At 41.7% G+C, this 12,260-nt stretch overlaps 1 protein-coding gene across 1 annotated transcript in view; it reads right to left on the minus strand.

The window, feature by feature from the left end:
* Positions 1 to 3,987: 3,987 nt before the first annotated feature.
* RAB38 (RAB38, member RAS oncogene family) overlaps positions 3,988 to 12,260 on the minus strand; it is a 56,177-nt gene continuing 47,904 nt past the window's right edge. The window contains exon 3 of the mRNA XM_055320535.1: positions 3,988 to 4,876. Within this exon, the coding sequence (XP_055176510.1) occupies positions 4,724 to 4,876 (153 nt within the window). The 3' untranslated portion in view covers positions 3,988 to 4,723. The remainder of the gene's footprint in view (positions 4,877 to 12,260) is intronic.

Below are 12,260 nucleotides of genomic sequence, written 5' to 3' on the forward strand. Positions count from 1 at the left end.
GAAAGCAAAAAGGTTGTGATAATGAGCAAGTTACCACTGTGTGAAACCTTGCCTCAGTCCCAGGGGGACCTCTGAGCGTTCATAGCATGAGATTCAGATTTATTCCACCTGAGGAGGGGAGCATGCTGAAGAACTTACTTCCCTGTATGTCAGCCTCAGATGAGACTGCTCCTGGGGGTGCTAACTTTGTAGCACTCTGGTCTGTCCAATGTGCAAGACAAACACACCCCATGCATCCGTGGAATGCTTATAAGCAGAGGTGCAGGGGACTGTGATTGGAAGCATGGTGCTGAGGGGTGTGGGCATTTCCTCACTATTGTCTCACTACCATAGTCCATGTCTTCCTTTTTCAGATTCATTTATGCCACATGTTAAGTTCAGTCTGTCTTTTCACTGATTTTTAAAAATATTTTATTTATTTATTCATGAGACACACATACACACACACACACATACACACACACACACAGAGAGAGAGAGAGAGAGAGAGAGATTGATTGATGGGCAGAGGGAGAAGCAGGCTCCAAGCAGGGAGCCCAATGTGGGACTCGGTCCCAGGTCTCCAGGATCACGCCCTGGGCCAAAGGTAGATGCTCAACTGCTGAGCCACCCAGGCGTCCCCCTTTCACTGATTTTTTAAAGGAACTTCTTGGTCATAATTCCAAAAGGGAGAGAGAGAGAAATAGGGAACTTAGAACAAAGGGTTGGTAGGACAAGCTAGTCTCCACTGCTGTAGTCAATCTTGAGATGATAATTGATATTCTGCATTTCCCTCCTTTACCACTTCCATTCCCCTGACCAACCTGCTCCTAGGCTAGGGTCACCCTGTGGGGCAAAATCTCAAGAGTTTTATTTCTAAGAGTATGAGTCCCGGGTTACTTGTCCTCAGCAAGATGCTATCACTGCAATTGCCCTTTCAGTTCTCACTAGGCATGGAAGCATCAAGAGGCACCCCAACGAGTGCCATGATTTCTAGTCAGACTCCTCCTGTTCCATTATTTAGCAGCAACTGATCCTCTTGGTAATCGGGATGAATTACCCCTGCCTGTGTGCTAACAGCCTTCTCCAACAACAGGCCTGTAGGCACGAGGAGCCAAAAATAATCAGGCAGCAGCTGAAGCTATAGAGTTAGCAGAGCCCTTGCTGTGTCCCCTGGTAGAATTATCAAGACCTCTAACTCTGCAGAACCCAGAGTTGCAACAAGGGGAAGCTTGCTTTCTTAAGTTGATTCTTTAAAGTGATGGTAGGAGGTTTCACTCCCACTTCCACCTTTGATGCTAGCTATTCAGGACCTAGCACTAAATATACTAACATCATCTAAAAGTAGTACCACCTACTGAATTTAACCACATTGGTGTCATTCCCAGTGAAACACAGCAACATATTTACAGTCTCAAATCTGGTACAGAGAAGAGTGACCACTGAGCTTCTCATTGATGCTGGTATCCCTTTTTGGCGGACACTTCTTATTGTTTTAGTGAAGGGAGTGTCTATGGGCTTTCCTGAGGAACATAATCAGTTGGTAGTTTCTCTGATATCACAAAATAAATACATTATAATATGCCCACCTCTCTGAGACCTTGGAACTCTCTTCTAATACTTTGCCAAGGTAGTTCTGGCATCTCCACATCATTTATTTTAGGCCAACATTGTTTCCAAGCTTCAAAGAGCTATTCTAGTAGCACATTGGGATCAGTTCCAGGTTTACTTGCCAGAATGTTAAAAATTAACTCATTAAAGAGTGCTCTCCTAGAAACAGATTATCTATCATCTTGTGCTACATTCTGTCCTCCCTGATTGCATCTCAAGACCAAATCAAGAACATTCTCCAGATTCCTACCAGTACTTATTAGCCAGGTCCTATAGTTCTTTTGGTTAATAATCCATTTTACCCTGCAACATAGAATATATTTTTCTACTCAGTTCATAGTGAGACCTGATCCTAGTTATTTGTCCAGAAGCAACGAGGGCAGTTGGTAGCAGAACTCTAGAAGGAAAAGTATCACTTTATAAAACATCCTATTCAGGTGGAGCATTCATGTGGCAAGTGACTTTTCTCCCCTAGGAATGGGCAAGGGTCTTTTTTTTCTGGGCATGGTTTCAGAAACATCTTTGGGGCCAAGACTCCTAAGAGTATCTATCCAAATATCTCCTCCTATATTCAGTGTCTGACTTCTTTCCTAAAAGAATTCTCATTTTAGTGGAGAAGACTTGCTAGCTCTGTGTAGGGAGTCTCCTTTAAAACTCTGCTTCTCCTAAAATCAGATCTGAGGCCTGATTTTCAGCATCCATCCTCTCTATATCCTATAGCAGAAGGAAATGAGGATCACTTTGATTATTGTTTGGAGGTCTTCGAGCTTTTACACCAAATCCTGAGATGAGTGTTGGCTGACTCAAGACTGTAACGTTTCCTCCTACAGAGTTTCTGGAAGTTAGCCAACTCCATGATCTCATGTCTTTCAAAGACAAGAACAATAGACTTTCCTTCCATCTATATATTTTTTTAAGATTTTATTTATTTATTCATGAAAGACACACAGAGAGAGGCAGAGACACAGGCAGAAGCAGAGGGAGAAGCAGGCTCCATGCAGGGAACCCAATGCGGGACTCGATCCTGGGTCTCCAGGATCACGCCCTGGGCTGAAGGTAGACGCCCAACCGCTGAGCTGCCCAGGCACCCCCCTTCCATCTATATTCTATCCCAATCCACTTGATGACAGTCTTAGTAATTATGTTGCTACATACAGTTTGTTAGGGATTAGCTCCACCATGTTGTTTATCAGCAAAGTGGTCCTTAGTACCACCTAGCTGCTGAATGATTCAGTTCAAGAAGCTGGTGTTGAGAATCTGCTTCTTAGGTCATCTTTGTCCCAGCTAACTTATTATGCTGGGGTTGGATTTCCCCATAAGACCCTGAAACAAGGACTTGAGTAAAAGAAGTTTATTTGGGAAGTGAACCCAGAATGGACCAGTAGAGGAGTAGAGAAGTGAGGAAAAAAGAAAAGGAAGCTCATGCAGTATGAGTCAGATGGAAGGTTTCCCCTATGAGAACCAGGGGCTTCATCCCACTGGGAACTTCTGTAAGGCTTCATAAAGCAAGCCTCAGAACAATGTTCCTGAGGAGCAAGGAACCTAGGGTAGTCATCTCTCAATTCCTGTTACCATTGGTTGAGAGACATTAACTCCTGGAATTTCTCACCTGCCTGCCTCATGTGTCAAGTGCTCCAGAGGCCAGAGAATGCCCTCTGGGAATGGGGTCACAAAATTTCATAGTAAGAGGCTGAGTGGTTGGTGCTTAACAGGGAATGCCAAGATAATACTTGGGCAGGACCCTCAAAACATCTGTTACAAAAGATAAAGCTCCCGTGAGTATATTACAAATGTCAGTGCTGCCATTCTTTTTTTTTTTTTTTTTTGATGAGAGAGAGAGAGAGAGAGAGAGAGAGACTGTCAGTGTGAGTGGGACGAGGGCAGAGGAAGAGGGAGAGAGAGAACACCAAGCAGGCTCCACGCTCAGTGTGGAGTCCTATGTGGGGCTCTATGTCATGACCCTGAGATCATGACCTGAGCTGAAATCAAGAACCAGACGCTAAGCCCACTGAGCCACCCAGGCACCCCTCAGTGCTGCCATTCAATGCCATTAAAAAGTAGTAGCTACCCACAGCATATCAGCACCATATCCATTGTGTAAACCAAAACATTATGATGTCTGTTTTGTTTCTTTGCATGTTGATTGATTTGGTACCTTTCTTGATGAGAATATATGAGAATATATTCCTCTGCCTAATCAAGAAAATATGGATACACTGCTTGGCCTAAATGTTGATATGAACAATAGACAGACTCATCTCAGTATAATAGTGCCCAGAAGTTCCTTTAAGTGTATGTTTCTCATCCTGTTTTCGAAACTGAATTTTAGAAATGGGTCTTGAGAACCATGGATACATAGTCAAAAAGAAAAAAAATCACAATACTAAGACACTTAAAGCCTTTTCAGAAATAGGGAAACAGCATCTTTTAATGTCTTATTTTCCACTTGTGAAAATATATATAATATATATTACATGAACAGAAGAGTCCCACGGCTGGAATCAAAGAAAGCTAACAGAAAGGCACATATGGAGGCAGGTCTTTTCATAAGTTTTCAGTTAAACAACATTTAGGGGATCACAAGTGACAATAAAAGCCATAAAAGCTCAGGAAACCTGTGTACTGACTCTAAAGGGCTAAATAGGAAATGACTCTTAGGTCTGTTGAAAATGGAGGTCATCTCTGGAGAAAAAAAAGTTGTTTCTACTTAATAGGCCTGTCAGTCCAGCAGAGAATGTATTGGAGTCTGGACAAAGGCATCAGGGGCAAAGTGAAAGCCAGTGCTTAACTTGACAGCTAGACTGCTCTTCTCCCCTTTCTCTTTAAGACCTGAGGCCTTGGCTGATTCCAAGAAGCAAGTAACAGGGCCGAAGCTGGCCTTGCAGAATTGTGGTCAGCTACAAGACAGAATTTTGTAACAGACTAAATATTTAACAAGCCTGTAAACACTGTGCTGGTGTTGGAAAAAACATAAAAAAGAACACTTGCTTTTTTTCTCTCTTATAGGAAAGGTATAGGCATAGATCTTTGGCTTGCCACATGTGTATCCCTATCTTGACATTTACACAAATTGCTAAGAATTAAGACGTGAGATAATGGGATTATTTCTGTCAGATGCCAGTGAAGAAGCCTACTAGGATTTAGCACAGCTGGAGCAGCTGACAATCTTGGGCGATGTAAGGTGGGGCTTCACGATGTCCGGCTCAATGGACTCCATTAGGTCACACTCGTTTGCAAGTATATGTTTCACCAGGCATCTGGAGGCTTCATCAATGTTGATATTCTCCTGTAGGGGGGATAAAAAACAACTTTTCTTATCAATATACTTAAATAATTCTGGAGCAGGGTCCTATATGTGACAAAGGGCGGTATTTTTGGTAATTCATTGGAATACCTCTTCTATATCCTACCCATGCATCCCCTTTCTATTCTCCGCACTCTCATTCCTTCGAAGAACTTTCCTTTTCAGTCCTTCACAAAAGCAAACATATTTGTTTTGTCCCTTAGGAGAAAGTGTTTAGCAGGCTCACTTACTTTTAATATGTTGGATTTAACTTAGAGGGCAATTTTCTTGTTTTCACGTACTCTTACACACTATAGTGTCACATGTAAGACACGTATGTGTCTTCAGTCTGACTTTGGTTCATAATTGCCTACTGCCACATACTATTTTTGTGACCTTGTTAAGAAATAGGAATAATAAGACACCTCTTATAGTGGTCAATAGTGATTTCACAAGTATCTTCTGGCTGTCTGCCTTTCGATCAAACAGTAGGAGCACGCTGCTCTGACCTCTTTGAAGTTACTCATGGACATATGACTTTCATCAGACGATGGAATGTGAGGGAAGATGTGGCTCACTTTCATATAGATGTAATAAAAGGCAGTGCTTCTTTCGTTAATCTTTTCTCCCTGCTTCTGCAATCATGGAAGCACAGAGATGGAAATGCTCTTGACCTGGGTCTATGAATGAGGGTCAAGAGGAGACAAGTATCCCATGATGATGTATGTAGCAGAGTCAGAATTATGACCTTGTTGTTCCAAGCCACTGAAATTTAAGGTCATTACTGTGATATTACGTAGACAATCCAGGTGGATAGAACTCTTCAAAGGAAAACATGAAACCAGAAATTTCAGTATGTGTTCAAGAATAAAATAAACTTCAATCTGGGGAAAATATGGAGCAAACATTTAAATCTAAAATACATTGTTTATGGAGATACCTGGGTGGCTTAGTCACTTAAGTGTCCAACTCTTGGTTTCAGCTCAGGTCATGATCTCAAGATGGTGAAATCAAGACCTACTTTGGGATCCATGCTCAGTATGGAGCCTGCTTGAGATTCTCCCTCTCCCTCTGCCCCTCCCACTTGTGCTCTCTCTCTCTAAAACAAATAATAATCTTTTAAAAAATACATTGCTTATTCAGTTCTTCCAGATTAAATCATTCCTGCTAATCAGAAAACTGAGAAATACAGAATATTTACTACTGGCATACTAAACAAAAAACCTGGATCTCCAGTAAAGTCAAATGTGTAGAACTTCTCTGAGTGTTTCCTCATAGTCAATGTAAAGAGATAAGGATTTTCTTATCAAATTATTTTACTACAAGGCCTTGTCCGGCCTGAAGTATAACTAACTACTTATCTCTGAATTTTGTATGTGTGTCATGTTTGTTGATATATTTTGAGATCACTGCAAAAAGTCATACTACATGGAAAATGTAAGAGGTAGTGATGGTACCTATGGCTAATGGCATAATGCAAATGGTACCTATGGCTAATGGCAGTTGATGCAAATATTCATTAGCATGTTCCCCATCTTTCAAGCCCAATCCTGAGTTCACCTGCGACCAAAGTTTAAGGAAATTTTTGGAGTTCCAGGAAACAGACTGATTATTTTCTTTTATTTACAGAGCCTTAGTGAAAATACTTTTTCTAAGTATAAAACAAGCAACAAAATTCTGGTTGCTTTTTTTTTTTTTTTTTTTTTTTTTTTTTTTTGCTTGTTTATAATGTTCTCATTGTTGTTGGTTTTTATTTCAGGCCAGAATTCATGTCTCTGAGCCTCCCATTCCTCAACTATACAATGGTCTTTTTTTTTTTAAAGATTTATTTATTTATTTGTTTGTTTATTTATTTATGATAGAAAGAGAGAGAGAGAGAAAGAGGCAGAGACACAGGAGGAGGGAGAAGCAGGCTCCATGCAGGGAGCCCGATGTGGGACTTGATCCTGGGACTCCAGGATCGCGCCCTGGGCCAAAGGCTGGCGCCAAACCGCTGAGCCACCCAGGGATCCTTATACAATGGTCTTGATGACAATACTTACTTAATGAAAAAATGCTTCTCCTTACAGGGTATAGTAGCCATTGATGCTTGCACAATATGTACATGCTGGGTACTTTATACACATAATCTTACTTAATTCCATTTAAAGACATATAAGGTAAGAGTTTGTTTTTTCTTACAGATTTTGTCGTTATTGTTAGGCTGGGCTTTGTTAGCTTTAGCTCAAGTATGTGCCTCATTCCATGGAAGCCAGTCCACAGAGATCGGCTTCCTCTAGCCCTGTTCCTTGCTGAGTGGATTACTGTGCCTTCAAGTCATTGCCCACGCTCAGCATGCCTTCTGCCACTCTTCCTCTGCCTGGTGTCATGCCTAGGGGTCACACCTGAACTATCTCCTCTCAGAAAGTAATCTGACTTAGATGGGGCCTGGCTCTTTGGGAGAGACCCAGCTCAACATCTGCTTTTGCACCCAGCCACTTGTTTACGTGAACAATTAGAAGCCTGGTCAGGTCTTCAGTATTTCCAATTTTAAGAAAGTGCTACTGGGTAGCCTCACACAGCTTTCCAGATTTTGGCTTCATGGGCCAGCACATCTCATTGAGGAAGTACTACTTCTGACTGGTTTTTAGGTGCTTGCCAAGCCATTAATAAACCAACACTTGGGTTCCCATTTGGCTATTGCTTGTGTGTAGGGAAGGAGGCAACAAAATCTCACCTCAAATATTGAACACAAGATATTATTATGTCTGTTTATAGATAAGAAAACTTAAGTTTAGGTAGATTAATGAGACAGGGAAACTAAAGGACTCCATAAATATCTACTTTTGCTCCTTTCTCTGCTTCTATTGTTGATAAGACCTGCAACCCCACCCCACTTTACAAGTGCCTCAAAATGCATATAGCATATGTCCTCCTTGTAACAGACAAGGAGTTAATGACTTCTCTAGAATAGATAACATCTAAGGTAGGACCAGGTGAGGATGACCAGTTGAAAATAGCATTTGTGTGTTCCAGACCATCAGCACTAGACATCTTGACACCAAGGACTCCCGGCTCCAAGGAATGATGCCTGGGCCTCCATCTCACCAGTTCCTGAATGCCTGAGAGGGTACGTACACCGGACCACTGACCCCAGCAAAAACCCCCAGACCCTGAACAAAGACGAGACTCTTGCTCCTTTCCTTTCCAAGTCTCCTGGACATTCCATCTATATAGGCTCTCTCAACATCTTCAATAAACTCTGCTTTCACCTCATGCTGGTTCACATTTGATTTCCATCCTATGTACAGCCAAACACCCTCTTGGCTGGTCCTACAGGACCCCCTCTGGCTCCTTGGACCTGGCCTGCTGGTATCATTAGAAAACTTCCCCAAGATCACACAGTGGGTTGGGGCCAAAACTCACATCCAGGTCTTTCTGACATCAAAGCCGGCTCTTACCATGCCATATTCCTTTCCAAGACTGCTTTGGAAATCAAGTGCAAAAACAAATGAAACATTCTTACTGCAGTGTTAAGGCCCAGTGCTAAATAAATCTTAGTTTCTTTCTCTTTCATGCATTAGGGGAAAAAACGTTTATGTGATAGGAAAAACACATTTTAAGCATTCAAAAGGGCCCCCAGTATTAAGTTAGACTAGTCAGTAGTATTTTTTAAACCTCCACTCATATATTAGCATGCCATTTAAATAGGGTTTTCTCTCATTAATGTGCAAACTGGCAAAATCTACTAATGAGGCGAGTGAAATGCAAGTGTGGATAAATTTATAAAATTTCATCAGCACTATGAGAAAGACAACAAAAACCTAAGCCCAAGTAGTGGGACTACTTGGATTATCAAAAGATAAGATGCTGCTGCTGAGGTTGTTCATTAAGTTGAACACACCTAATAAAGGCTAATTGGTGTTAGGACTAGGATTCGGGACCATGGAGGATGAGGCTGTCAATAAAGGAAAGCATCAGAGCCAAGGAGTGTTACCGCCTGCTTTCAGGTGGTGCATACGAATACTGAACAACACGGCAGCTCAATGACATTCATTAGCCCATTCAATTGATATAATTCAGAGTCCCACTAAGCAGTAGACACACAAAGGAAAAGATGATAAAATAAGTCCCATTTTTAATTGAGCTTCACCACTAGCAAGGTTTGTATAAATAGCAAAAATATAATGAGGTTGGAAAGGGTGTCTGGTATCCCATCACTATAGAGCCTCGAGTGCTCAGGGGGCCAGGTAGAGTCACTGAGGACTTTCTGCAAGTGAGGTGTCAATAAACACAATATGATACACATCCATTACTAGAGAGACCCTTAGCCCTCTGCTTGATCAATTCATCTATCAGTAAGTATTTAGTAAATACCTATTGGGTGAACCATGGTGCTGTTGCCATGGCATATCCAGTTCAGATTAGAAACTGAAAGCAGAAGCTTGGAAGAGGGGCAAATATGATCATTTATCGCACTTATTCTACAGAAAGGCCTGGTAGCTAGTGTTCTGAGCACGGGCATGAAGCCAAACTCTTAGCTCCTCCACTTTGTGGTTGTGTGACCTTGGAAAAATGACTTTAACCACTCCATGCCTCAGTGTCCTCATTTGTCAACAGGGAATTAAGAGATCTACTTTACAGGTAATTGTAAGTTAATGCATATTCATATTTAGGACACATGAACTATGTAGACAAATACTCAGACAAGGGCATGGTCTACATAATCAATACCTGTTATCACGATATTATCATTTAATCATCAGTAGAAAACAATAATGTGTGCATTCTATTCCTCCATTTTGCAGCAGAGGAGATGGAGTAACTGGCTGATCTCAAGACACACACTGGTAAGCAACGGGGCCAGGTGTGAGATCAAGGAGAAGAGTAAACATGAATACCTACCACAATATTTACCATATGCTTACTACAAGAAGCAAGGTATAAAATGTTGAGTGCTGGCGTAGAGCCAGACACTCAGCTCCTCCAGAATAGTTCTCCAAATAAAGAACGGTACAGTCTGAACACATGTGTCTCGCATTTAAAAAGTATGGGCACTCAGAGCCTCCAGCAAAGTTGATTTCTACTGCAGGTCCTACTCTCTTTGTATCCACCATTGATGTCACAGCCAAGGGCCTAAATGTGGGGAAGGGATGGCAACACAGAGCAAACTTCCCCTCTCCTTCTGTCCACACCCAGCATGGATAATCAAAACTTGCCTGCTAGAACTACAGGTTCAGACTCTTTGGGCAATGATATTGCAATATAATTGATTGAGCTACTTGGCATCGCAGTGGACACAGCCAAGTCCACATTTTCTAGGTGTTGTGAAAACACACAGCTGCTGGCTTAATTGCGAGACACTACCTGGGGACTTTTATTTGGATTTATTCTAGAGAGTACTAACATCTCCAGGAGGAAATGCATACATTCTATGACTTTCAAGATATGTACACTTAGACTGCATCTGACTGATTTATTACAAGTTGTAGGATGGTTATTGTACACACTGTGTCAGGTTTATGTGTGCTTCTCTTTGTATCTCTGCTCAGAACCTTTTCATTCATATTAATAAGCATGGCTGAAAAAAAGGCTTAAAATTCCTAACAAAGCAATTTAGTAAAAACAAATAGTTGTAACTATTGCTATTGTTATAGAGTGTCTACTCCATACTGGGGATATAGCAGGTACTGTAATTATAAAATAATGCTCACATCCTATCCTCAGAAAAATCTATTAAAAAACTAATAGCCATATTTTAAAGGTAAAGAAACTTTAACCTTTAACAAGGTTAGGTAACTTACCCAGAGCAGTATATGACCTCAATCTGTCTTTCCAGCTAAGACTGGCCTCACTCCACTTCCTGTTTCCATATATTACATTGTACTGTCTCCCAAGATTAAAACAGATATTAAAATAGTTTCATTTCTAAATCAGTTCTCAATCCCGGCTGCATATTCAAATCATTGAAAGAATTAAAAAAAAAAATCTATTGTTGGGGCCCTCCTCCCAGACATTGATATAATTGGTCTGGGATGGGGCCCAGCGTGGGTACCTTTTAAAAAGATTCTCCATTTCTTTTCTTTTTTTAAGTTTTTTTTAAGACTTTTTATTTATTTATTTATTCATGAGAGACACGCAGAGAGAGGCAGAGATCCAGGCAGAGGGAGAAGCAGGCTCCCTGCAGGAGCCCAACTCGATCCTGGAACTCCGGGATCACTCCCCGAGCTGAAGGCAGACACTCAACTGCTGAGCCACCCAGGCATCCTAACGATACTCCGTTTCTTTAAAATGTACATCCAGATTTGAAACACACTTGTATAATCAGGAATGTCTTTAATGGCACTTTTTTTTTTTTAATTTCAACGGTGAACTTTCTGGAAGTATCATTTAATAGAGTGATTTTAAGCTGTAGTGATTTTGATCTTCCTGTAGAGGATGGCATATAAATCTAACTATCTGAGGTCTTGGGTACTTGTCAGTTTTTTAATTAGCTCTTCAGAACATCTGTCTGGTGGCAAATTATTTAATCTCTGACCCCCCAGTGCCAGAGAGCAAAAATATTCTAGCAGAAACCCTTCACATCTGCCTAGTTAGAAACTGGCAAAGATTTCATCCTCCTCTAATCTTTCCAAATGCATCAACCTCAAACAAAACACCAAGTGTACCAGAGGCTCTGAGGTTAGGACACTAAATTCCTCAGCCCTGTGAAATTTTAATTAGAGCAGATGGCCCGCGGGATAACACCACCATTGGAAGTCATCGCGCGCAGAACAGCGGTTTTCATAGCCTTTCTCTAAGATTTAGTACTTGTTCATTGAGCGCATAAGCACTAAACAATGTGCCAGCTTCCATTTGCTTTAGTTCCGATCTAACATGGGGCGGGCACAGCAGACACCAAGCAGTATCTTTGTCTGCTTGGCACCTCTTCCTTCTCTCAACCCTAATATCACTCTCCCCATCCTTCCGACAACTGCTGCCTCCCCATCTTGAGCTTCTACTGGGGCGCCTCTAAATTGAGTCCTCTATCTCAGCCGTTGTTCTCAGGAGTTGGCATTTCATTTAATTTTCACAACAAAGCTGAGGCAGGAGGCATGGCCCACCTTTTACTGATGAAGTGAGGAGCACAGAGGCTAAATGGCATGCACGCAAGGTGTCAAGGACTGCAAGGGGCAGAACCTGGCTTCCAGCTCCAATCCTTGGGGCTTCTGTATTTTCTTTTCCCTCTCCCTGCTGACTTCTTAGAGTCTATGGCCAACAGTTGGTTGGTGCCCAGGCAAAGGTCTGCCTGAATCCAAACCTCACCCCCATGGTTCTACACTAGAGAGTGTGCTTCAGATAAACCAGGTCCTCATGATGCCCTGTCATCTGGCAGTAACTTTTAGTTTACCAGACAGGCTCTGGGAAG

This window comes from Nyctereutes procyonoides, unplaced genomic scaffold (genome assembly GCF_905146905.1).
Source record: "Nyctereutes procyonoides isolate TBG_1078 unplaced genomic scaffold, NYPRO_anot_genome, whole genome shotgun sequence".
Taxonomy (NCBI): Eukaryota; Metazoa; Chordata; class Mammalia; order Carnivora; family Canidae; genus Nyctereutes; species Nyctereutes procyonoides.